This window comes from Chiloscyllium plagiosum, chromosome 6 (assembly GCF_004010195.1).
Source record: "Chiloscyllium plagiosum isolate BGI_BamShark_2017 chromosome 6, ASM401019v2, whole genome shotgun sequence".
NCBI classification, from domain to species: Eukaryota; Metazoa; Chordata; class Chondrichthyes; order Orectolobiformes; family Hemiscylliidae; genus Chiloscyllium; species Chiloscyllium plagiosum.
This window is the reverse complement of record NC_057715.1, coordinates 87560788-87588774: the sequence shown is the minus strand read 5'-3', so window position 1 is coordinate 87588774 and position 27987 is coordinate 87560788. Positions and strand designations below refer to the sequence as shown.

The following is a 27987-nucleotide window of genomic DNA, read 5'->3' as shown; positions in this document are numbered from 1 at the left end:
AGTTTAATTTAGATAAATGTGAGGTGCTGCATATTGAAAAGGCAAATCAGGCAGGACTTATACACTCCTGGGGAGTGTTGCTGAACAAAGAGACCTTGGGGTGCAGGTTCATAGTTCCTTGAAAGCAGAGTCACAGGTAGATAGGATAGTGAACAAAGCCTTCCTTGCCTTTATTGGTCAGTGCATTGAGTAAAGGAGTTGGGAGGTCATGTTGTGGCTCTGTAGGACATTGGTTAGGCCACTTTTGGAATACTGTGTTCAATTCTGGTCTTCCTGCTATAAGAAAGATGTGAGTCTTGAAAGGGTTCAGAAACGATTTGCAAAGATGTTGCTAGGGTTGGAGAGTTTAAGCTATAGGAAGAGGCTAATTTGACTTGGGCTATTTTCCCTTATAGATGTTATAAAATCATGAGGAGCATGGATAGAGTAAATAGACAAGGTATTTTCTCCAGAATAGGAAAGTCCAAAACTAGAGGGCATAGGGCTAAGGTGAGATGGGAAAGATTTAATAGAGATCTAAGTGGCAACGTTTTCACGCAGTAGGTGTGTGTATGGAATGAGCTGCCAGAGAAAGTGATGGAGGCTGGTACAATGACAACATTTAAAAGGCATCTGGATGGATCATGAATTGGGAAGTTTTGGAGGGATATGGGCCGAATGCTGGCAAATGGGATGAGATTAATTTAGGATATCTGGTTGGCATGAACAGTTGGACTGTACATCTGTATGACTCGATGACTCTAAGTGTATTTGCATAACGTATTATTTGTCTGCATGCACTGCATGTTAGTGTGATAGAGATTTCTGTCTGTGATCTTCAAATTTCTGCTCAGATTTAGACGTATTTACCAAGGGAAATGGAGGAAGAGAAAATATAGAAACATTTATTTCCATTTTAATTCCAGGTTAATTTTTTACAGTTTGACACCAAAGCAATTTAGAAAATCAGGGGTCTATTCAAAATCTACAAGTTGACACCTGACTGAAGCAGTTCTGCTAGTTGTTAGTCAGTGCTACTTAACTTCCTGGACAAATCCACAGGGACTTTGCAATCTGGTGGGGTCATGTCCAAGTTAGGGAGAATCTTAATTTTCCTTATGGGACTTGGAAAAAGTCAAAGCTCCTGCCCATCCTGGCACCACAAAGTCTGTGAGAAAATATAATTGTTTGGGCTTCTATTGTCACAATAAAAACACTGGCTTTTGTTCAAATTGCCAAGGTGAAACTGTAATCTTTCTGGATGATTTTACATGCTAAGCCAGTTAAAATCAGCAACCATCAGCTTCTGAAATTCCAAGTCTGATAAACTTTTACTAAATGAGCAAGTTTGGGTTGAAGTGGAATGAAATTGATAAAATGCAGAATTTTGGCTTTGGTGTGGAGGAGCAGAATTTCCTGATTGCAGTAATGTGCCTGTTCTCCATCACAATTCTTGGCCATTTTTCTGTAGACAAGATCAATTTTTCTGCAGACGAGAAAAATACCTAAATTTAACTGGTGTGTAGTTTGTTAAGTCAGTTAAAAGGCCAGTTAAGACCATTGATGAGAGGCCAACTGGAGGTTTCCAATCAGCCTATGGCCCTCCTACAACATTGGGAACATGTATGATACTTGGAGGTACAGCATACCAGTAATTTCAGTGATCCATGATCTCTTTGCACATATCCCCTTGACCCCAGCAGTCAGCAGCTATTAGCAGTGTTATGTTGAAAGTTCTAGGAGGCACTCTCTCTCTCTCTCTGACTGCAGCAGCAGACTGTATCTCTTATATTTTCTTCACCTTTCAAAGCCCACCAGACATTTTTAATTGGATGTGAACAACTGACCAATGTGTATCCTGGAGAAATTTAAGAGAGGAAAATAAATAAATGTGAGCAATAGGATGGAAATTAATCGACAATATTATTCCATAGAGTTCAGTGGCACCTTGGAAATTCTGTTTGATTTCATATTGTGTTTAATATTTATAATTTTTTGTAGATTGTTTTTGTAAAACATTTAATTGAGTACTGTGATAACAACAACAGTTGTTCAGGCTTATTGCTTTGTTGTTTTGAATCAGTGGAAAAATATATTTACCACAAAAGTAATTAGCCTGACACTGGCATTAGCTCCAGAACTAATCTGACCTTCAGGGGAGTTCAAAATGGCCTTCTAGTCTCAGCGAAGTTAGCAACCAGTCCTCCTGTAGCAGCTGGGTTTCATCTGTGCAGCTATCAGCAGGAAGGAGGATTGTGGAAACCCTCTTCTGACTGTGCTGTAGAATCATGTGACACATGGAAATGGTAATTTTAGCAATTACTGTCAATTTGGAGCAGTGATGTTCTCAGATCCTCCGTAGTATAATCCACCCGAGACTAACAACCTTCCATCGAAGGAGGCAACTTGGACCTCAAATTTCTAAAAATGTGTCTTTTTATGAGAAAAAATTTTATAAATAATTTCTTTGTTGTTTGTTATGATGGTATTTTTCCCATTTTGAATGTTACAAGGGGCTGGATTTTCGACAGTAGAAAAGCTCTATGAACGTTAAAAAATAATACAAGGGTACTGTATGCAGAAGCCCCACCCTTATTTCTGACATCTAATTTTTGCCTATGGATCAAGATGGTGGGGCAAGACTCACGCTGGAGGGTAATTTGAACTTAATCCTGAGATAAAATTGACCCCTTTTTGGCTTCTTTATTATCTACCATCCAGAAGGGTAAAGACAACAAATACATGGGAGTAACATCATGTACAAGTTCCACTCCAAACCACTCACCATTGTGACTTGGAAATATGTCACCATTTCTTCAGCATCACTGAGTCAAAGTCCTCTAACTTCTTCAATAGCAGTGTTGTACATGCCTTTATGCATGGATTAGAACACTTCACATGGCAGTTCACCACCATTTTCTCAATGCCAATTAGGGATAGGCAACATATGCTGTCCTTACCAGCAACACATCCATCCCATGACCGAATAAAGAAAAGTAAATGTGCCAGCTGTGAGATGTGGGTGTGAATTGTTAGATAGGCATTGTGATTGATAAAGAAATTTTGGTCGGTGTATAATCATCTTGTTATGAGTTCGCAGTGTGTAAGGTCAATGGTGCAATTGTTGGGATAAGGCATTTACAGACTTTCACTGACTTTGACCATTTGTTTAAAGTCATGGAAATTATTACAACGTTGCATCCAGGATATCAGGGAAAGATACATGGCATTGACCTCCACAACTGTATGGTTCTAATGCTGTCTGAGAGTTTGTCTGAAAGGCTTTTGATGCCCTGTGGTAGGTGACATGATTTCACTAAACCTTGTCTACGACAAAGGTCTCCACCACAACAGAAGAAAATCTTGTACAATGACATCTGGCACCTATCTCATCCAAAAGCTGAAAATTAAATTTATGTCATGTTGATTAACTTGAACTTGTGTTAGCATCTGATGGTTTTGTGTCCGCTTGGGGTATACTCACTTCAAAGGCGCTCAACACTGATTGAATACAATAATCATTTAAATGACAAGGACATATAAAGTTTTCAAGCCGGTTACATCAGAAATGGTATTGTTACCCCACTATTGTCATTAGAAAAGCCTTTCTTTGCCTTCTTCCTTTTCCATTACCTTCCTCTCCTGAATGCATTGAATCCATGCCAGGCTGAATGCCCAAAGCTCCTGGATGCTTCTATTACTTTCCATCAGTGATTACAGTTTGTTGTGAGCAAAAATTGTGTGTTTAAATGGAATAATCATCTGTATGGGGCTAATCTCTAGCTTGTCCTGACTTGACATTGACACATGAGCACTTTGAAAATGGGTTGCTGGAGAGTAATTAATAGCAGTGATATTGTTTGATTTCCCTTACCTACACAGGGATTACTCAAGTTAACATTTTACTTATTAATTTAGGAGATGTGATTATTCAGGCCAGGCCAATATGTATTTCCCTCCTGTAACTGACCTGGAACAAGTGGCTGTTTAGAGTCAGCCACATTACAACTCTCTCAATAAAATATTTGTGGTTATAAGATTTTCAACTTGCTGTATTCATTAGTTCCAGACCTATTGGTGACTAGTGGGGTCTTTCTATCACTGGCAGATTCTCTGACAAGTGCAAGTGAAGGTATGGCTGCTGCTGGGGAGATTTTGACCCATCCTTCTTCTCCTTTTCTCTTTTATAATATTTTTCATTAAGTTTCAAGTCTGTAGCACTCCTGATGTAACATCTCCAGGCATCATGATCCATGGTCAATGCTTTCCATTGGCAATGATCAATATGGCACACAGAGGGGACATCTTCAGGCAGTCCTTGAAACAATTGGATGGAGTCCCTCTACTCCATTTATCACTGTTCAGCTCTCCTTACAATACATCTTCAGCAAGTGATTGTTGTAACCCAGTCAATACAATTGGTTTCACAGGACAATGGTCTTGATACTGATGATGTTGGCCATGGCCAGGGCTTCAGTGTTTTGATATGGTCTTGCCTGTGGATCTTGAGGCTGCTGCAGAGACAGTTCTGGTGAAAATGATCTAGAAGATTTATATTGTTCAGAATGCATGACTCAGTGCCATACAAAATGGTGGTGAAGACTGCAAATTTTGCATACTTTGTGTTTAATCTGTGCTGCAACACTGTGGTTGGTCCACTCATTTGTAGGGTCTGTCAACTGCTTTAATCATGTTGTTATGAATTCTCAGTGTGTGAGGTCAATGGTGCAATTGTTGGGATAAGGCATTTACAGATGCATTCACTGATGTTGACCATTTGTTTGAGGTCATGGAAATTATTACAACGTTGCATCCAGGATATCAGGGAAAGATACATGGCATTGACCTCCACAACTATATGGTTCTAATGCTGTCTGAGAGTTTGTCTGAAAGGCTTTTGATGCCCTGTGGTAGGTGTCATGATCTCATTAAATCTCCTCTACAACAAAGGTTTTGATTTTAAAAGTCTACTGTTAATTTCTTTGGCTATGGTGGGATCAAATGAGAAGATACTCCTGATTCCTGTGAGCCAGAAGAACACAGTCATCAGCAAAACAAAAATTATGGATGAATTTTACATATGTCTTTGTGCGATCCTGAAGATGCCTGAGTTTGAAGAGATTTTATCAGTTCAGAAACATCTGTAAACTCCCTCCTTAAAGTCTTCCTTTCCTGCTGCAGCATTATTTTGAACAAGGAGATGAATAAAATCAAGGCCAGCACATATCCCTGCTTCATGCTGTTGGAGATTCCAAAGTGACTCAAGAGGTCACTGGTGTGTGTAACTTACTCATACTGATATTCATAAAGCTGCTTTATCGTCGCTAGGGACCCAGATGGGCATCTGAGGTTTTCAAGGAATTTCCAAAGTCCATCTGTGCTCAAATTCTTGTGTACCTTGATGAGGTCTACAACACTTTTCCTGCATTTGTCTGCTAACAAATACCATGCCTGTGGTGCCTCTTCTTTGAAATTACTAACTTATTGGGAAGTTGTCTTCCATATTAGTAGTTGAAACTTTATTGCTGGAACAGCACAGCAGGTCAGGCAGCATCCAGGGAACAGGAGATTCGACGTTTCTTCAGAAAGGGCCTGTGCCCGAAACGTCGAATCTCCTGTTCCCTGGATGCTGCCTGACCTGCTGTGCTGTTCCAGCAATAAAGTTTCAACTTTGATCTCCAGCATCTGCAGACCTCACTTTCTCCTTCCATATTAGTAGGCACTAGCATTTGAAACTGGGTGACTTTTTCTGCAATGGTAGACAGTAACCTGTTCTGATATCTTCTACCCAAGATCTTCTCAGTAGTAGAAAGGACAGTGATCCCATGATATTAGTTTTTGTACAAGCTGATGATAACACCATCATGAAAATCTAGTGAGATCCTGTCCTGTTCCCAGCAGACCATCAAAAGTACATGGAGCTTGGTCCTTCGGGTCCAGTCAGCATCTTTTAAGCTTCAAGTAAAATTTGGTTTACTCAAGTAGCTTTATTGCTGTTCATCTGTTTGATGATGGTTACAGTTCCCTCCAGAGTTGGGCTCTAATCTAATTCTTTTTAGACAGGCTGTCATTGAATGTGACTGACACCTTAGTATCATGACTGTGCACTTGGCACTGAAGAGTATTTTGTGATTTGATATACTTTAACTTAATAGTTTCTTAATACAACTGTTAGAACACTGATTGTAATGAATTTTCAATTGATGATTCTTGCAGGAACTGAGATCTGAAGATGTCTTTCATTGGTCAGACTCAATGTCTTTGTTGATGAGGAAACTTGACCAGCTGAACATGGACATTGAGGATGCACTTAGTTCCAGTTCATCTCCTGCCAGCACCCCTGCTACCAAGAGACGTCAAGATTTTCAACAGCCAGTAAGCGATCCTTATATTCCTTTTATTGTGTCTGATCTATTCAACATACACAGCAAAACAGGGTGGCATTGGGTAATGTGAAATGTGTTTTCAAACAAAAACTAAATGGAAGCAAATCTTAAAAGAAAAACAATCAAATGCTGACAGTAAACACCTAGTCAAATATAGTTCTGATGAAGGGCTGTGACTGCAATATTAACTTGTCACTTCTCTTCATAGATGTTATGCCTGACTTTGTTCAGACTATTTATTTGTCATTAATTTTTCAGTTTATTTTATCGAGCTGCTCCTCAATGCTTTTTATTTTTGTCATGACTGCATTGATAACAGATGGTATGAAATCTGTGGTGTTTATTAGTTTTATACTAAAAACATAACAATACTCCTTCATTCATTCTCAGCCATCAATATGCACTCAACATACTTAATCATTAGTGCTTTGGTCCATTTTAATTCCAGGTGGATTTTGAACAGATGGTAATGAGATAAATTGTAAAGCAGCTTACAATTAACTCTCCTAATCTCTTCTTTAGATCAGTGTACATAATAGTTAATACCTTTATCTTAAAAATTAAGCAACTGTGTTCATGCAAATTGTTGTCATTTTTGTTGCTGTCATTGCCCAATGGTTCAGTTGGGAGTTTGGCTGAAGTGTTTAGCTTGACTACTTATTATAGCCTGTTAAATGGAAACTGCTCAGTGTCACTTTAAGAAGTCTAGTGGTGAACCAAACTTGTCAAGAGTTGTACTGTACTTAACCACTGGGTACTGTACCAAAACAGTCTACTTCTATAACTGATTTCAAGCAGTAGCAGTGGGAAGTCACTGATCTAGTGAATAAATTTATCGCCTGTTGTGAAGATATCAAATGAAGTTGTGATATAGTGATGCATGTTTGCAGCTGATTAGTGAGCCAATTTCAAATTACTGCAGATTAGAAAGATAAATTTAATGACATTATTGGACTTAAATTGTTGTGATTTCCAACTTAAGGAGGAACAAACTCCGAACTGAACTTTTAGCCTTACCTTTCAGCCAAACGTCTTTTCATTTAACTAAGCAGGAAAATATATTTGCACTTTGAAAAATAAAAGAGTAGCTGAATGATGGCAGCAAAATTGAAAGGTCAAATCCATCGATCTTACATCTGTAGTCCAATTTGGCAACCTAGATTCATCATTTCAGTATATCAAGAGTTAATGCTAATTTTAAAATTTGAACAATACACTCCTTAGTTTTGGTTTTTTTGAAAGCAATATTATCCATCAATGAAATATCATTATAATTGATAATGTTTGGTACAGTACCTCACCTCCATGTATAAATTGCCTTCAGCATCATTTAGATCCAACCTGAAGGTAATGTTGAGCTTGTTAAGAGGCACTCTTATTACAGTTCTCTGAGCACATTTTTTAAATTGCTCATCGGAAGTAAGTGTTGGTGACAATGGCTGCATTTGAAATTCACCCCAAAATGTTGCTGAGAAGATAACAGTGAGGTATTGCTTTGAGGTACTGCAGTTGTGGCGTAGTAAAACACAGTGCTAATAGAGGAGCTTTTTTGATTGAATGGCAATAAAGAAATTGTGATACAGTTTCAGTTTGCAATCATCTCTTGGAGGAGAACATGCAGGTGGTGGTGTTTCTAGGCATCTATAGAAATAACATGAACTAGGAGCAACAGTAGGTCATTCAATCCCTCAAAACTTCGCCACCATTTTTTAAGATTATGTGACTTCAATCCCATTGTCCTCCCTGGTCCTGATAAACTTTGATTATTTTTTTCAGTCTAAAATCCATCCACCTGTGCCTAAACTGATATAACTCCTCAGAGGCCAGTATCCCATCACCAAGTCACCCTTTATTTACAATTGGAGAGTCCTCGACACTGCTCCAGCTTCCTCAGAGCCAGGTCTCAGAGTGAACAGAACCTCTGACACTCCTGTTTATAATTGTCAGCAAGGGCTCCCTGATTGGGGCTATTAATTTTGTCCAATCAAGAAACTCATATTCTGTGATATCCACCTGGCTGACCTTGTTAAAATCACCACATTAACGATGTTCAATTATTCTGTCTCCACTATTCTGGAAGACAATTCCACAGATTATGCCTCAATGAGGGAAAACTCTCCTCATCGTCATCTTCTCTAGGAAAAGCCAACTTCTTAAACTTTCTAATGTCTCATTCTTCTAAACTCCAGTGGATACAAGCCTAACCTTCCCTCATATGATAGACTTTGTTAAGAACATAAAAACTAGGAGCAGGTGTAGGCAATTCAGCCTCTCAAGCCTTCTCCATCATTTAACAGGATCATGGAGGATCTCCTGTTGGCCTCAACTTAATTTTCCTGTCTGTTCCTCATAATCCTTTAATCCAAAGCTAATGAAAAATCTGTCAACTTCCTCCTTAAATTTATTCAGTGTCCTGGCATCCCCTGCACTCTTGGATAGTGAATTCCACAGATTCACGACCCTTTGAGAGAAGTAATTCCTCTTCATCTCTGTTTTAAATCTGCCAACCCTTTGCCTATTACTATTACCTCTCAGATGAGATTGCTGCAGAAGGAAAAACATCCCTTGTAGCATCTTACATACTTCAATTAGATCTCCTCTCAACCTACTAAACTCCAGCAAGTATAGACACAAACTTCTCAATCTCTCCTCATACGATAAACCTTTAATCTCTGTAATTAATTTCGTCAAAATTCTCTGTACTGTTTCAGATTTAATTATGTCCTTTCTTTAAAAAGGTGACCAAAAATGTACACAGTATTCTAGATGTTGTGTTACCAATGTCCTGTATACTTGGTAGTAAAATTTTCCTACTTTTATAACCTACTCTCTTACAACAAATGACAGCATTCCATTTGCCATCCTAATAACTTGCCTGACCTTCATATTAATGTTTTGAGATTCATTTCAGGAAACCTATCTATACGTCAAGTTTCTGTAATTTCTCTTATTTTAAGTAATATTGTTCTTGCCAAAGTGGACAAGATTACATTTTTAAACATTATACTCCCTCTGCCAACTCTTTGCACAATCTCTTAACCTATCTATATCCCATTGCAGAATCCTTTTGTCCCCTTCACACCGTAGTTTCAAAACAGCTTTGGACCATCAGTAAATTTGACAAACTGGTTCCTTCATTCAAGTCATTGACAAACATTGTAGATACCTAAGATCCCAGTGCCTGCACAACTCTACTTGTTACATCTTGCAAACACAAAAATTACTTATTATACCTATTGTTTCCTGTTAGGTAACTAATCCTCTATCCATACTGATACATTTCTCCTGACAACATGAGCTCTTATTTTGTTGAATAATCTTTAATGTAGCATCTTGAAAAGCTGTCTGGAAATTCAGATGAAACACATCTGCACATTCTCCTTTATCCATAGCACTTGTTATTTGATAAAAGAATTCAAACAAATTGGTCACACATGATTTCCTTCTCACAAAACCATGTTGACTCTATCTGATTACAGAGATATTCTAACCGCCCTGCTAAAACCTCCTTAACAATAGATTCCAGTGTTTTACCTATGATAGATGTTAGGCTCATTAGCTTGTAATTTTCAGTTTCTTTTAAGACATAAGAATTATATTTACTATTTACCAAACTGATGGGAGCCTTCTAGGGAATTTTAGAAAATCAACCCAGCATGTTATCCTTCTTCTGCAGGGTGACAGGGGTCATAAGTTTGGAGAACACTGTTGAACTGGATTTGGCAAGTTGCTAAATAATGCAAGTAGACAGGTCTCCTGAACAAGTGATTAAGCAGCACTGAGGGCAAGCAGAGTTATAGTGTCATGGGTTGGGGCAAGTGAGGGAAAATGTACATGCTGTGGTGAGAATGGTAGAGCACGAGCCTTGGTGGGAGAAAAGTGCTGTGCTCAAGATAGAGTGAATATAATATTTTGAAGAGATGATTGTAGCACTTAATCCTGGGGGAGTGGAGAAGTCATTGACCATCATCCTACAGGCAGCTGGGTGGTACCCTTGGACCAGTTTAGAATGGTCTGGTGTCATGGCCTCCACTGCTGATCCTATGTCAAATCACTGCATTACCATGTCCTGCAGGATCTCCTGCACAGCGAGATGATGACTTCCCTCATCTGTCATGTTTGAGGCATACATCAGGAACCATGCTGACAGCTCCAGACTAATAGTACTTGTTCGGTTTTTAAAGATGGCACAGGTGCAAGGGATGTCAGTAGCAAGTTGTTTTGGAAGTGGCAGATGGTAAGATGAGGCTGAAACCTGATGTGAGAGATGCTATAGGGGTGGGCTAAGTAGATAATGAGACATGTTTGGATACAGAAATAACGTCCACTAGGCCTTTCAAATCCCTACAAAAACTCAAAGTAACTTGGACTTAGCCAAAACAATGTTACATTCAACCCATGATTTTATGCCCTCCTCTATTCCTTATTGATTACAGATCGATTCCCCAGTCTGGCTGTAATGGTAGAGTGAGGGTTCTGCCTGACCATGAGGTTGCAGATTGTGGTTGAATGTAATTCTGCTGCTGCTAATGACTCTCATGATGTCCAGTTTTAAGCAGCTAGATTTGTTTTGAATCTAAAATCCCAGCTTAAAAGACTAAAAAAACCCAGCTGGTTTGAAGAGACGCAAACTTAACATGTCAGGTCAAGTGATCTTTATCAGAACTGAAGAAAGATAGAAATGTAATTTTGTTTATTTCTTTTTATTTAATTTGCAAGTCTTCTCTTATTTCTTTCTTTATCTCTTCAGATAGTTTTTTTTTGTAACTGACGTTGATGTTTCGTCTTCACTATTCCCATTTCTACACTGTTTGGCTGGTAGATCATGTATTCCTTTGCTGCTATGCTCCTCATGCTGTCTGTTGCAGATTCTCCATTTTGCTCTTCCTGCCTCACCCTGCAACTGACTTAGAAGCTCTTACATTTCAGCATTTCCAGCTCTGATTAAAAAGCTCTGCACCCGAAATATTTCAGTGAAAATTATGGCCTTGTGGCAGGGACAGCAGGGGTGGGAAGAGGTGGGATGAGCATGTGAAATATATATTGCAGCATACTCCAACATCCTGCTCACCCCCACCCTACCGTCGGCTCAGATCCTGTAATACAGAGGGTGGGTAACATGCCTCTGCTCACTCATCCTTAGAATCCACCGAGCCTTTAAAATGATAATTAACCCTCAACTTTCCACTGCTGCCGTAAAAGGCTGGCAGTGGAATGCAAGCAAAATGGAAAGACTTTGTTTAAATAGATTCGATGAAAAGACAGAAAGGAAGGAGGGCATATGTTCTTTGGTGGGGGAGGGGGCAGGATGTTTCAATTTCACTGTTTCATCAAGATGTTAATCCTACGCCCCCAGCTTTCTTCCAAAACCCAGTCTCGAAGCCTAAAAACCCAACCCTCATGCCCTATCACCCTCCCTTTTATGCCTGATCCCTTCCAACAGAAAGCTTCCAGGAGGCAAACAATTTTGACCCTATGCTTGTTTAGACTATCTGCAGCATGTTATTACTGTGGCATAGCCTTTATAAGATTGAACCCATCAACTCTACTTCTCTCTAGAGTTGCTGGCTGACCTTCTGAATTTTCCAACATTTATTGTTCTTTTTATTTCAGATTTTCAACATCCACACCATTTAGTTTGAGTGTTGGTATTCCTGAATCCATTTAGCATAATAGGAGTGCCAACTGACTTCTCAAATATTAATGTGGACCTCTCTCTACACCTTCTCTGCAGCTAAAACAATGTAATCTGCACTCTGTTATGCTACCCTGATGCACTTTTTATGGTACGATCTGCCTGTATAACATGCAAAACAACATTTTCCACTGTATGTCATTACATGTGATGACAATAAATCAAACTCAAACTCAATATGATGGAGACATGCTCAGTAACAAGACTGAACTCCATCATCACAGAGACTGAGAGGTTATCACTTCTACCAGTACTGTCATGAAAGATGCATCTTTAAAATATATTTTAGAGAAGGCAAGGTCAACTAGACTCTTCCATCTTGTTGATTCAGTCGCCACCCAACCAGATCCAGCCTGACAAATATGTGCTGTGGATTTATGCAGAGTGGCATGGTGCCTCACAGCGCCAAGGTTTGTATCCAGTCTTGGGCAACTGTCTGTGTGGAGTTTGCACATTCTCCCCGTGTCTGCATGGGTTTCCTCCCACAAGTTCAAATGTGTGCAGGTTAGGTGAATTGGCAATGCTAAATTTCCCATACTCTTCAGGGATTTGTAGGTTAAGTGCATTAGTGAGGGGAAATGTAGAGTAATAACGGTAGGGGAATAAATCTAGGTGGGTTACTCTTCAGAGGGCCCCTGTGGTTTCCTTGGGCTGAATGGCCTGTTTCCACACTGTAGGGATTCTATGACATGGCCAGCTCTAGTAGCAATGATGCTATCAAGCCACTCACTGTGAAGGACATTGTGGCCCCCATCCAGAGATCACTCAGAGCACTTGCTGCCCTTAGGTCAATGAGACCTGTAAACCTGTGGTGTCCTTTTAACTCATAATGAAACTATTTGCTAACCTGGAAATATTTTCTAGATGTTGATGCATTGTTGTACACAACAACAATATTACATCATGCAAGACTTTAGAGTCACGGAGTAATGCAGCATAGAAACAGACCCTTCGGTCCAACTAGTCTATACTGACCATAATCCCAAACTAAACCAATCCCACCTGCCTGCTTCTGGCTTATGCCTCTCAAAACATCGCCTATTCATTTACTTATCTAAATTTCTTTTATATGTTGTAACTGTAGCCACATCCACCATTTTCTCTGGAAGTTCATTCCACACATGAACCACTATCTGTGTAACAGATTTGCCTCTCATGTCTTTTTTAAATCTTTCTCTTCTCACCTTAAAAATATGCCCCCAGTCTTGAAATCTCTCACCCTGCCATTCACTTTATCTATACTCCTCATTATTTTATAAACCTCTGTAAGGTCACCTCTCAATCCTCTACATTCCAGTGAGTGAAGTCCCAGCCTATCCAGCCTCTCCTTATAACTCAAACCCTCCATTCCTAGCAATATCCTGGTAAATCTCTTCTGAACCATCTCCACCTCAATGATATCTTTCCTATAACATGGTGACCAGAACTGGACACAGTACTGCAGAACAGGCCTCATCAATGTCCTGTACAACCTCCATGTAATATCCCAACTCCTATATTCAAAGGTATGAGCAATGAAGGAAAGCATGCTGAATGCTTTCTTAACTATCCTATCTATATGAGGTGCAAACTTCAAAGAATTATGTAGCAGAACCTTAGGTTTGCCTGTTCTACAACACTACCCAAGGTCCTACTTTTAATTGCATCAGTCTTGTCTTTTCTTATGTTACCAATGTGTAATACCTCGCATTTATCCAAATTAATTTCTATTTTCTAGTCTTCATACCATTGATCCAATTGATCAAGATCTCTTTATAATCTTTGATAACCTTCTTAACTGTCCATTGTACCACCAATCTTGGTATCATCTGCAAACTTACTAACCATGCTTTTGAAATTCTCATCTGAATCATTTATATAAATGACAACAAAAGTGGACCCAGCACCGATCCCTGTTTAAAGAAAATAGCAGGCAGTCTAAATCCAGAAAAACGTACAAGTAAAGATCAGTGGTTAAAGATTAATGATAGCCAACTAAATAAAGTGGAGACATTATGAACATAAGAATGTAAGAAGAACATAAGAACTAGGAGCAGGAATAAGCAAGTCAGCCCCTCAAGCCAGCTCCACCATCTCATGCATTCATGACTGGAGATAAAGTCTCATTTATATTTTTATGAAATACCAATCATTTTAACAAATGAAACTACTTTTTGTGATTATTTGAGTTTCAATCGAGTTGTTCTCACATGCTGTGTTTATCTTCTAACATTCTTGCAAATGGCATCAACCCTGACGTGTAGATCTTGTTTAGTCAGCTGTAACCTGAAAATAAACATTCCCAGATTTGTGAAGGATGGCATATGGGAAACACACAAAAGTGATTGAAATCCAAAATACACTTAGTGAGACCAGTAGCTGCTGTTTGGGTTCGAACTAGTCAGAGCCAAGCTTACATTATACTAACTTTGCACAAATCTGGCCCTGTTACCTAGATACAGACATGGGCAGCATTTTCTCAGAACAATTGAAAATATACATTTTTAGAAACTGGCGAAGAGAAAAGTTCAGCTTTCTAAATTTTTATGTTGTGATTAGACTGGTTTATATAGTGTCCACAGAGTCCACCAGACTTCCTGAATAGTTTTTAACATGAGCTTAATACTACACTGGATTTTTAATCTATGTATTACTGACACAAATGCTTAGGTTGTTTTTCAGATTGGACTCTACTTCCAAAACTGCAGTGTAATTTAATGCTGGCACAATGCTAATGTTGCTCCTAATAGCTTTAAATCTAAAATTAGTTTTCAAATATATTTCCAGTGTTTTCACAGGAAAATGTTGTGATCTTCTGGAGGGAGATTTATTATCAATGCTTGGTGGATGTTTGCATTTTCAGTTGAAAAAGTAAAACAAATACAGAGCAATGGGGCAAGTTCAGGGAAAAGGCAAACATGTAGAGCAGCGATGGGGCAAGAACAGGGGAATAGAACTAATTGGATAGCTCTTTCAAAGAACCAAAACAGCAGCAGTGGACCGGACGGCCAAATTCTGTGCTTCATGATTCTGTGATTCATTAGGTGACATTGCATTGACATGTTACAGCAGCACATGCATGTATCATTTGTTCACATTGCCGTATCTCAAAGCTAATATTGTTCTGTTTTATACAAATGTTAGTTTATTTGAAAAATTACATTTCAAGGGTGATTAACCTCATAGGTATTTGACTTTCTTACTTGCACAACTGAAGATCCTATGCTTTGTAAACTTGTAATACTGACCCTCTAATAACTACAGATTTGGCAGTAATCAGAGAAGGAAGGCAATGATCAATGATCAGCACTATATCCTCATAAATGCTTGTGCGTTTAAATTTCAATTGCTTTTAGAACAGTAGACAAAATCAAATATCTCCAAAATGAATCACATTTGCAATGTGATTGTTTCACAGACAAATCCTTCAGCAAGAAATGTATTCAATTCTGGACACTGCCAAGTTAGGTCAGCAAATAAAAATAAATCCTTTTCTAACACCGCCCTACATAGATTGAAAGAGAAATTAAACTCTTTTTTCCCATTTGCAAATTTCCTTATTTCTCCATTGATCTGGGGGAAAAGGGAGCTCAGTTGTGATAAAACGTTGATAAAAATAGTTTGGGCTGTTCTTGACAGGCACCATCAATCTTCCAATGTGGTTTCTTATTCAAAATGCCCTGCTGAGTACTTTCAACATTTTCTTCTGTTGCATTATTAAAGATTATAATTTTAATAGAATACTTTCATTACATGCAGAGAACAGGTTCTCAACTTACATTGTAAATGCCCAACATATTTAATCATACTTATTCTGTAATTGGCTAGATGGAGCACTTGGTTCATTGTGATTCTGTGTCATTAATCTGAGTACTGTCTATTGATAATCATGGAAATGCACTTTCTGCAAGGCAACAATGAATTAGATTGAAACATGTGACCATTCTCAAAAGGAATGATAGATATTAGACTCTGATAGTCAGCTAAAGGAGTAATTGAGCAGTAAATTTTAAATAATTTATTCATGACAAACGTCAAAATTAACCACTAAACAATATTAGATATGGACTATGCATGTAGTCTCAATAAAGATGAATAAGGAAGAAGGAAAAGCTGGTCTAGTAATTTAGGATGACATCAGTACATTAGTAAGAAATGATCGATCTGGAAAATGTAAATGTAGAATCAGTTTTGGTGGTGATTAAAAAAGCAAAGGTCAAAAGTCACTGAGGGGAGTGGTTTACAGACATCCTGACATGCTGGAAGAAATGTTGTTATGTATCTAGCTGGAGTTGCTGCCTCTTTAAGAGAGCAGGTCTGATGATCCAGAGAGGCGGAGCCTGGGTTGAGTCTATAACATGCTGTGGAGGTGTGAACATTGTCCATAAACTGTTCCTGTTCAGATTTACTATTTGTCTACCTGGTATGTAATTCCTGGTGCTAAAGGACACACCACTATAACAACTGGTGACGATCTGGGGTCACAAACTGTGTACAAACAACTATTTTCCTTTTGTCCAGAGAAGTCCGCCCAGACTTAAGAAGCGCTGTAAAGGGGTAATGTTGAGTTAACCGAGTACGAAAGGGTACCTGGGCCATGGTCAATGCCAGGAAAGAAGGTACTCACTGGGGAACAGGCTGAGAGTGGCAGTCAGGCAGATGGCTGAAGAAGGGAGTATGGAGAGCGATTGCGAGAGAACTCAGGCTGTGGGTGATGCCAGAGAGGAACAATACACTAGCACAGCTGGTGAGGGAGTTGCCAACTTGAGACCGTTCACCATGGGGACTCAGGCTGTGAATGTTTGCTAGAATTGAATGGCGATAAAATTCCAGCTGGCATGGTAATAAAATGGCAGGTCAATTGGAGATGATTGGACCACTTGATGAAGAGTCGGAAAATTGGACTTTATACATGGGAAAATATCATTTGTTCCTAAAGGCAAAGAAAGTAGCTGAGGACATCGAGGTATTGATTTTCTTAAGTACAGGAGCAGGATCTTTGCAATTCTAAGAAGTCTGGTACAACCAGAGGAACCGAGACCTATGCAAAGAGTTAGGAAGTTATTTCACACCCAAGTTGCTGATAATCGTGGACCCCTTCGGTTTTAACAAACAGGTACGGCATGAAGGAGAGTGCATCACCCCATTCAAGGCCAGCTTAAAGAGTTTAGCAGAACATTGTAGATTTGGAGGGTTCCTTCAAGATACCTTACAGGACCATTTGGTTTGTGGCTTTCAAATCTGCTACCTTAATGGAAGTGGCTGCCAGAGAAGCAACACAGTTGTCCGGAGACACCCGGGTGCATCAAGTAGTGGAAACTTCACCGAGTGCAGTACTAACTGTATAATGCTGCTGATGCGGCAAGAGTGGCCATAAGGAGTCAAACTGTTGGACTTGAAGCCCAGTACCATATGTGTAAGCGAGTGGGCCATCTTGTCAGAATTCCTTTGTACAACCCAAACGAAAGAAGGGGAGTCCGAAAGAAACAACCCTGAGCAGGAGGTACAAGGTACATGTGCCAGCCAGGGAGTAGATGGGACATCAGCTGGGTCTGCAGAAGAAGCAGGAGGGTTGGAGTTAGCAGAGGTTTGGTTAAACATACGGTCGGTATGGAGTGAAACTGTTTGTTTCTGGGTCCTTCCCGAAGTAGAGGGGAAGACAGCAAAAAAATGGAAGTAGATACAAGTACAGAGGTGTCGCTGATTCCTCAATCAGTCTATAGGGAGAAGTTGATGGTACTACCATTGAAATCTCCCGAGATCGTACTATGGACAAACATGGAATAAGTGGTGCTACTAAATGGCTATGTATTGGTGAAAGTACAGTTAACGGACCACTACGCAGACTTGTCACTTAACATAGTGAAAGGCAAATAACCTGCATTATTCAGATGCTCCTGGTTACAAAAATTAAGTTTGAATTGGGATGTGGTTAACAGGCTGGTAGACTCAACCATGAAATTGCATGATATCCTGGACAAGTACAAAAATGTCTTCAAAGGAACTCTGGTGTAAATGAAAGGAGTTGAAATTACATTACAGCTGAAGTCAAAGGCTCATGCTCAGCGTCTGAAAGTACTGTACACCATCCAGCGTAAAGTGGAGCCAGAACTGCAGCGGCTAGTGAATCTGGGAGCACTGGAACCAGTAATCACCAGTGAATGGGTCAATCCAATCGTTCCGGTCTTAAAACCAGATGGCATAGTGAGACTTTATGGTGATTTTAAGATCACAGACAACCCAGCTCTGAGTGTGAATCAATACCTCCTTCCACTCATAGAAGACCTATTCAGTGGACTGGCAAGGAGAAAGAAGTTTTCAGAAGTAGATCTGTCACAGGCCAACCTGCAGATGGAGAACACAAAGGACTCTCAGCCACCACTGGCAATAGTGACACACAGGGGACTTTTTCACTACAAGTGACTTCCTTTTGATATCATGTTAGCACCGGCTGTGTTGCAGAAGGCCATGGATCAATTATGAAGTGGGTTGCTGGAAATCCAGTATTATCTGGATGATATTTTGATTACTGAATCTCTCCATTTATAATATTTAGAAGGAACCCTAAAAAGATTGCAGGAGCACGAATTACAAGTAAAAAGAGAGAAATGCAAGTTTTGTGAAGACTCTGTAGAATACTTGGGCCATGTAATCAAAGGTGAGGAACTACACAAGGCACCCAAGAAGATGAAGGCTATCATGAATGTGTGAATGTGTCTCAACTGAGATCGTTCTTGGGTCTTATAAATTAATACAGCAAGTTCGTGTCTGATCTGGCAACGATGCTAAAACCCCTGCAACAGTTGCTTGGAAAAAGGTGGCCTTGGAATTTGACCCAGGAATATGAGGTGGCTTACTGGGCGATGAAGCAAGCCTTAAGAGTGTTAATACATTTTGACTTGACGTTTCCACTACAGTTAGCATGTGGTATCTTGTCTTATGGGTTGACACTGTACTATTGTACAAATTACCAAATGGTCCATTGCATTCAAATCCAAGTCACTAACTAAGATGGTGGAGAATTATGGTCAAGTCGATAAAGAAGGATTGAGCATCACTTCCTTTACGACAGGCACTTCATGCTAATGATCAACTATAGATCTCTAACTTCCATTTCTGTCTCGTATACAGGGATGTTGTCAATGGCATCAGAACATCTACAGAAATGGGCATTGGCTCTGTCAGCCTATTCATATGAGATCAAATACAGACAGGAGGCGAAGCATGGCAATGCAGATGCTCTATCAAGGCTACCACTACTGAGGAATAAAGATGTTCTCCACTGCAACCTGAAAATTTTGTACTTCTACCAAGATAACAAGGTACCAGTATCAGCAAATTAGGTGTGGAACACTGCTCAGAATGACCCAGTTTTGAGCTGAGTGTTGGACTTAGTCCTGAGAGGGAGAACTAGTCATGACAGCAGCCCAAAATTACACCACTACCTGTATCAGATGGATGTCTAATGTGGGGAAGGAGAATTGTTATTCCTCCCACATTAAGAGGAAAGGTGCTGGAACAAGTACATCAAGGACACTCTGATGTGCTATGAATGAGATAGAATGTGGACTTTCAGATCAAGGAGAACGCGGGGATCGTGCAAATCCTGTTCATAATAAAGAAGGTGCTACCATTGTCACCCCTTTACCCATAGGAATGACCTTAAACACTGTGGCAGCAGATTCATATCAATCTTGTGGGACTGCTAGATGGACAGGTGCTACTAGTAGTTATGGATGCCGAATCCAAGTGGCCCGAGGTAGCTGTCATGAAGCCGGTATCAGCGAGAGCAATGATAGACCAACTGAACAAAATATTTGACAGATTGCCAGTTGTGAGTGATAATGGTCCACAGTTTGTGGTGCAAGAATTTGAGAAGTACCTGGAAAATCACAGAATTGATCAGCTCCATGTCACCAAGCAACAAACAACCAGGCCGAGAGATTTGCTGAAACCTTGAAGCAGGCTTAAAGGCTTCACAAGGGGAGGAGTCTCTAGGACAATGAATCAACAAATTCCTCAGCATGGATATGAACACCCCACATGTCATTAACCAGTATTCGCTGACATCCTTAAGGTTCAACTATGAGCTGAGAACCAAGTTGGACTTACTGCAGTTGAAAGTGACCAGAGAGGTGGTAGAGCAAAATGAAGAAGGTTAGATGGCCAGATGGACAGGAAACTCAAGGTTGAGGGGGAGTGGGGATGGTTTCCAAAGAGGAGAGACTACGTTGGTCCAGAATTATATGTCTGGGGGATAACTGATCACACAGTGGTGGTGGCTCAAACAGGACCATTGTCATAAATGGTATGGACTAGGGATGAACTGGTCTGGAGGAGACACATGGACCAGCTAGTTGCTGCACCTCACCAAACAAGGGAGATCTGTCAGAACACCAAGCAGTCCAGATGGGGCCAATGGTCCTGACTGAGTCATATGTCTCCGAGCCAGGGTTGGCTGTACTCAGGGAGAAGAAAACAGGAGCATCACAGAACAACAACTGCTGGTCAGAGAGGAATGTACCTATGGAACAACAGGAGCTTTCTAGAAAAGGTTCCTGAAATGAGGAGATGGTCTCTGAGGAATTGCCATCCCCTTAGAGATTGATCATGTCACTGTAAACTATTAAAGGGTATTTTTATTTTTCCATTTTTTGTATATATTCCTGATAATGTATATGTACTTGTATAAAAGTTCTAATTGTTGCATAAATGTTTATTAATGGGAGTTTTAAAATAAAGGAGGAGGGGTACTATATATGTCGTCAGGCTGCTGCCCCTTTAAGAGAGTTGGTGCGGTAACATGGAGGGGCAGAGCTTGGGTCCAGTCTATAACTAGTTGTGGAGGTGTGAACATCATCAATAAAGTGTCTCTGTTTAGATTTACCATTTATTTACCTGTGTATAATTCCTAGTTCCAAAGGAAGTACCAATATAACAAAGGTAGTGCAATGTTTGTTGGGGATTTTAATCTTCACATGTAATGGATGAATCGAACTGGCAAAGCTTGCATGTAGAATGTTCATACTATGTATTTAGGGCAGATTTCATTTAGATATTATACTCTGAAACCAACCAAAGATGCAAACTATTCCTTCTGGTTGCAGAATACATTCACCATATGTCAGACAGTTAGCATGTTCTGGTTACACACATGAACAATATAAAACAGCATCCAGAAAATCAGAAGATGATCATTTGAATTCTTAGATAAAACAAAGAAAATTTTACTTTTATGATCTGGTTCACCTTATTGTGCCCTCAGACACTGTAACCTGAAGGTTATCTGAACCAGGGCCAAGTTCATTGAGCAGTGTGGGAGTGAGTATTTGCTTATTGTTGGGAAACTAATTTGAGTTATGAAAACTTGATAACACACTCTCACATTTCCTTGGTAATGCTACCATCATGGTTTACCACTGTCTTCAATTTTTCTTAGCCTCAATGGGGAAACACTCCTGAGTGCAAGAAATAACAGAAGTTGGAAATATATTTAAATTGACTTCCTTTCCCTCTCAGTAGCATCTCGGAAATGATTGTAACCAAAGCACCACAGAGCGGAATTCCAGGAACCAATAGTTGGACATTCATTAATACACAAATTCAAAAGTTCAAAACAAGCAATGAAGTATGGGCAAAATTATAACCTTTGTCTATTTGCATCAAATAATACTTAGTGAATAAATTTTAGATTTAAATTTAGAATTTAGAAACATGTAAAGAAAACCTTAAGGAACAGCACTGCTCATTTAACTTCTGTAATTAATTCAGTTCAAACTCTAATTCAGTTCAAAAGCTCCCTTTTAGCACATAATTCATGTCAAGTGCACAAGAATTTACTAAAATGCAGATTGTCACTGTTAATGCATGCAGGGTATGGAACATTTGCCCTATGTATTACTATTGTTTAGTCCTCACAAAGAAATTGGAATGTGATGAAAATATTTTGTTTCCTGAATAGCTTTTTTTCTTTATATAAGTAAGTAGAAAAGACTATGTTTTAGTTCTGTGGTGACACTGTACTTTGCAATATAAATTATTTTCACTTGAATTTGCCAAGGTACATTTCATTCATAGTGCCAAGAAAGCAGTTGAAATTATCCAAACGTGGCATTTGAAATACCGCCAACAATACTCCTCAGTCGTAGTTTTTGTTGCTGTACTCAAGGCTAAACAATTCAATTCAATATTTTGTCTAAACACCGCAGTCTACACCTCTGGCAAAAAAAAGTGTAATCTCTATGTGACTTAATACTTATTTGTGAGATTTGTTACGGGCAGCCTCAGGCAGAGCCCAGAGCAAGCAAAGAGATTGCGATTGCCAGCTTAGAGTGGTGCTGGAAAAGCACAGCAGGTCAGGCAGCATCTGAGGAGCAGGAAAATCGACATTTCGGGTAAAAGCCCTTTGCAATTGCCTTCCATCTGTTGTTTCTGATGTAAATAGCATTGTGCTGCCAACTGTCCAAAAAATAAAGATTGCAGTAGGCAACCAATTCTAATAACAGTCTTCAGTGGCCTGAGCAGGAGCTGCAAACTTTCTAGAGGCTAGATAGGTGAAAACTTGCCTGCATTTCTCAAAGCCACCATTTCGCTCCTAAAAAGGGAAATATCTGAGGCTGGATCAAATGCCTGGAAATCATTCTAAAAATGATCTTGAATTAGGGAACATTGAATAATGCTACAACATTGTGTGCCTGGGCTTCACAATTTTCAGACCTGCGCAAAAAAGTGGACAGAAAGAGCTGCTTTCTATTTAAAGGGAATTGGGGGGACTCCAAATGAAGTTTGTGGTCAAAATTAGTGTGACCAGATAGCCATGGCTGCCCATAGAAGATTCAGCAGACAAGATTCAAGATTCTTCTTTGATTTGACAAAGTAGATGGGGGGAGGTTCTTTCCCCTTATGGAAGAATCTGGGAGTAGGAGACATAATCTCAGAATAGTGGTCACACATTTAACACAGACACCAGGAGGATTTTGTTTTTCTCAGAGGGTAGCAGGTTTGTGGAATTCCGTAATACTGAGGGCTGTTGTGTCAAGGTAGTTGAGTATATTAAAGCTTGACCTAGAGTTTTAATCGCTACGTTTATCAAGGGTTACAAGAAAAAGGCAGGAAAGTGAAGTTGAATATCATCAGATCTGCCATGATCTCCTTGATCAGACTTGATGAGCTGAATGACTTACTTCTACTCCTAGGTCTTATAAATTAGTGGCCCCTAGAAATATAACTCACCAGTTAAGAAACAATTATTCTCAATCAGAAAGCTGCACTTGATGTCAGGCCAGCACCCCAGCCAGGAGCTGTGGACACTTCTAAGGCAAGTAAGCATGAAGGACCCTCAACAGAGGAGGCAGTACAATAGATTGTTCTGGTAATTCAGAGAACCAGTCTACTGTGCTGGGGTTATGGGTTTGAGTCCCATAAGGGCAGATGATGATGTTTGAATTCAATAGCAAAAAAATTGTAAAATTAAATAAAATACTAGATTAATGGCAACCATGTAATCTTTGTCAATTATTACCGTATCTGGTTCATGAGTGTACTTTATCAAAGGTAATCTGCTATGCTATCCTATTTCAGATCTACAGAAATTGACTCTTTATTGCTCTCTGAAATAGTCAAAAGAGCCAATTCAAGGACAATTAGGGATGGGCAACAAATGTCACCCTCACCAGCAATGTCCACATCCTATGTTTGAATACCAGAAAACATCATGACAGGTTTTAGAGCCTTTGATCCCCACATCCCTACTATTGAGTTGTGAAGTCTTTGATTCACATGGCATCATGACCAGCTGTTGAGATGCTACCTCAATTGATCCACCTGCCTCAGCATGTAAGGAAGACACTCTGATCTTGGTAAAATATCAGCACTAACTCAAATGGGATCCCCACAAGCAGGCCCACATTTCCAACTTATGCACTCTCTGGTTGGCTGGCAGAAAACAATCTGGTGAATTTTGGTTAAATTCCCTCTATGACAATAACATATCTCCTGAGATAAGGAGACCAAGCCTATCGTTTCCTATTCCTGCCTTTTCCCTCTCGAATAGAGGCATTATATTTGCTTCTTTCTAATCTGTTGAAAGCTTTCCTAAATCTACAGAATTTTGAAAATTTAAAATGGATTTACTACCTACTTCTCTGTAGCATTTAACATGGTGAGAAACAGTTGTGTCTTCCAAAGCCATTCAGCTTTTTTGCAGTACTCTGCCATTATCTTTCTTAGCATCAATCTTTGTTTTTAGATAATACTCAGAGTATCTCTAGCAATTGCTAAACATTCCTCATCTGCAAGCATGTTGTTATAATCCCTGTAGGGACCAATAACTTTTTTCAAAGAAATATGAATTTCCAGGTGATCAATCAAAAGAATCTCTTGAGACGTTTTCATATTTTAAAACTTTTACTGTGTTACTGTCCCAGCTGATGGTAATACTGGACAAGTCAGATTCCAGAATGAAATCTGTATGATTTTTGCAATTTGTTTACCATGCTGATTAGTCACCGATCACATCCATACTAGGTTGGCAATATACTTTCAATGAATAAACCTACACTTATTAGAAAAGAATTGGCGTAAATGACAATTTGGAAAGATCTTGTCACAAACAACTAACAGAAGCATGCAAGCCTTTTCCCTATCAATCCACTCACTTTATCTCACAAAGTACCAATCCAATCTTCACTCTTCAATTTCTTACTCAACTGATAAGTGTTTCCTTTTAGTGACTTTCTGCACATTTACCAGATATGATTTTCTCTATTACTGCATGTCCTTGAGACACACAGACCCAGGTTAATTCACTGAGTTTACTGAATTTTTTTCAGCTACTTTGATTATTTTCAGGCTGCTTAACAGCACAAATGCTGGTATGGATCTTTCCTTTTGAATAGAACCTCCTTCTAAGCTCTCTTCCTCTTTTCTTGGGTTATAAAAGCTAAGTAAACTCACGAACAGTTGAGCAATTATCTTATCAGGTAACTTGTCTCATCATTTGGCTAAGGCACACTACTTTGCAGGAATGCTGGGTGCATACTCAGCCCCCTACTGTACTCACTGTATACCCCATGACTGCGTTGCCAAATACCAGACAAGTGATGTTCACAAGTTCACTGATGACACTACCATAGTTGGTTGAATCTCAAATGGCGACTAAACAGACTACAGACGGGAGGTGGAAGACCTGGAAAAATGGAGCACTGAGAACAACCTAGATCTGAATGCCGGCAAAACCAAGGAACTCATTATTGACTTTCGGCAGGATGTTACTCATGTCCCCCTACACATTAACAGCACAGAGGTGGAACGAGTGGAGAGCGTCAAGCTCCTGGGAGTGGTCATGCACAACAAGCTTTGTTGGACTCTTCATGTGGATGCACTGGTTACAAAGGCCCAACAATGTCTCTTCTTCCTCAGGCAGCTGAGGAAATTTGGCATGATGGTGAATACCCTTGCCAATGTTTATAGGTGCGCCATTGAAAGCATTCTGTCTGGATGCATCACAACCTGGTGTGGCAACTGTACCATTCAAGATCAGAGACAGTTACAGAGAGTGGTGAATTTGGCCTGGACAATCACAATGGCCAACCTCCCATCTATAGAATTCATCTACCAGGCCCACTGTCAAGGAAAGGTCGCAAGCATTTTCAAAGATCTATACCACCCTGGCAATGTTTTTCTACAACCTCTACCATCAAGAAGAAGATACAGAAGCCTGAACACATGCACCAGCCGGTTTCATAACAGTTTCTATTCTACTGTTGTTAGAATGCAGATGGACTCACAAACTCTGAGCATTCACATGTACCTGTGTTTTTGTTTTTGCTGTTGTTTGCCTATTATTTACTATCTATACTACTTAACCCTGTGATCTGCCTGTATCGCTCACAAGACAAAGCTTTTCACTGTGCCTCAGTACACGTGACAATAAATTCGATTCAATTCAATTCAATTCAGTTCAATTCAGTTTTGACTCACTGCTAAAAAACATTTCTGACCTTTCAACAAAAAACATCACTTTTGCAGAACTGAAAATGAATAGCTTTGCTTTAGAACTAAAGTTCCCAAATAATAACAATATATTGTTAAGCTTCATCACAACTACAACAAGTAAACAAAAATCAACAATAAATGGACATTACTTGGTAAATAACTGACTCATTAATCTATAAAACAGGCATTCTCCTTTAACTTAACAACTAAAAATGCCATGCTACATTTATACATGACAGGACGGCACTCTGAGCAAAGATATCATTAAAGTTACCATTTCTTCCAACTTCTAATAGGATCTCTTCTCCCTGCCCCACCAGGTTTCCCTTTCAGTGTCTTTGTTAATACAAACTCCTTTCACTCAATCTTCTGAACATATCAAGTGGGCTTCCAATAGCAAAGAGCATAAGGTACAGGAGGAGAATTTGGCCATTAGGCCCATCGAGTCAGGTCCACCACTTGATCATAATCAAAATGTTTCTCAACCCCATTCTCCTGCCTTCCCCTTGTGTCTCTTGACCCCCTTATTAATCAAGAACCTATCTATCTCTGTATTAATAATATGGAGGTGCCTGGAATGGGTAAAGTTAAAAATCACACAACACCAGGTTATAGTCCAACAGGTTTATTTGAAAGCTCAAGCCTCTGAAGCACTGCTCCTTCATCAGCCTCCTGGAGCAATGAGGTTCAAAGACTCACCACCTCTGACTGAAGAAATTCTCAGTTCGAAAGAGTTATCCCTTCACTCTGAGGCTGTGCCCTTAGGTTCTGGTTTTTCCTACTTGTAGAAATATCTTTTCTATATCCACTCTATTCAGGCCTCTCTGTGTTCTGTAAGTTTCAATGAGATCACCCCCTCATTCTTTTAAATGCCATCAAATGCAAACCCAGGGTCTTCAACTGCTGCACACATGACAAGTCCTTCATTCTGGGATCATTCTCGAGAACTTCTCTGCACTCCCTCCAAGACTAGCACATCCTTTCTTAGATTCAGGGCACAAAACTGCTCACAATATTTCAGATGCTGTCTGACCAGAGCCTTATACAGTCTCAACAGTACATCCCTTGTCTTGTATTCCAGCCTTCTCAAAATGAATGCTAACTTGTGTTTGCCTTCCTAACTACTAACTGAATCTGCGGGTTAAACTTAAGAGAATCCTGATCTAGACTCCTAAGTCCCTTTGTACTTCACATTTCTGAAGCCTTGTCATATTTAGAAGGTAGTCTGTGTCTCTATTCTTCCCACTTTAGGACATAACCTCACATTTTCCCATGTTATAGTCTAGCTGCCATTTCTTTGCCTACTCTCCTGTCCAGTCCTTCTGCAGCCTTCCCACTTCTGCAATCTTCCACCTACCTTTGTGTCATCTGCAAACTCAGCAAAATGCTCTCAGTTCCTTTGTTCAGATCATTCATATATAAAGTGAATAGTTGTAGTCCCATCACATACCCGTGCGGAATTCCATTAGTCAGCAGCTGCCATCCTGAAAAAGATCCCTTTATCCTCACTCTCTGCTTTCTGCCAGTCAGCCAATCCTTTATTCATGCCAATACCTTATCCCTGATACTATGGACTTTTATCTTATTTAGGAGGTCTGTGCTGCACCTTGTCAAAGGATTTCTGGAAATCCAAATAACTCATATCCACTGGTTCACCTTTGTCTAACTTAGAGTCATAGACTCATAAAGATGTACAGTGCAGAAACAGACCCTTCGGTCCAACTCGTCCATGCTGACCAGATATCCCAACCCAATCTTGTCCCAACTGCCAGCACCTGGCCTATATCCCCCCGGGGAAAAGACCTTGCCTATTTATCCTCTCCATGCCCCTCATGATTTTACAAACCTCTATAAGGTTACCCCTCAGCCTCCGACACTCCAGGCAAAACAACCCCAGCCTATTCAACCTCTCTTTATAGCTCAAAACCTCCAACCCTGGCAACATCCTTGTAA

The 27987-nt window shown here is 39.7% G+C and overlaps 1 protein-coding gene across 1 annotated transcript in view; it reads left to right on the top strand.

The window, feature by feature from the left end:
- The window catches only part of LOC122551066, a 446222-nt gene that overhangs the window by 121292 nt on the left and 296943 nt on the right, over positions 1-27987 (top strand). Inside the window, exon 2 of the mRNA XM_043692707.1 lies at positions 6196-6354. Coding sequence (XP_043548642.1) covers positions 6196-6354 — 159 coding nt within the window. The remainder of the gene's footprint in view (positions 1-6195; positions 6355-27987) is intronic.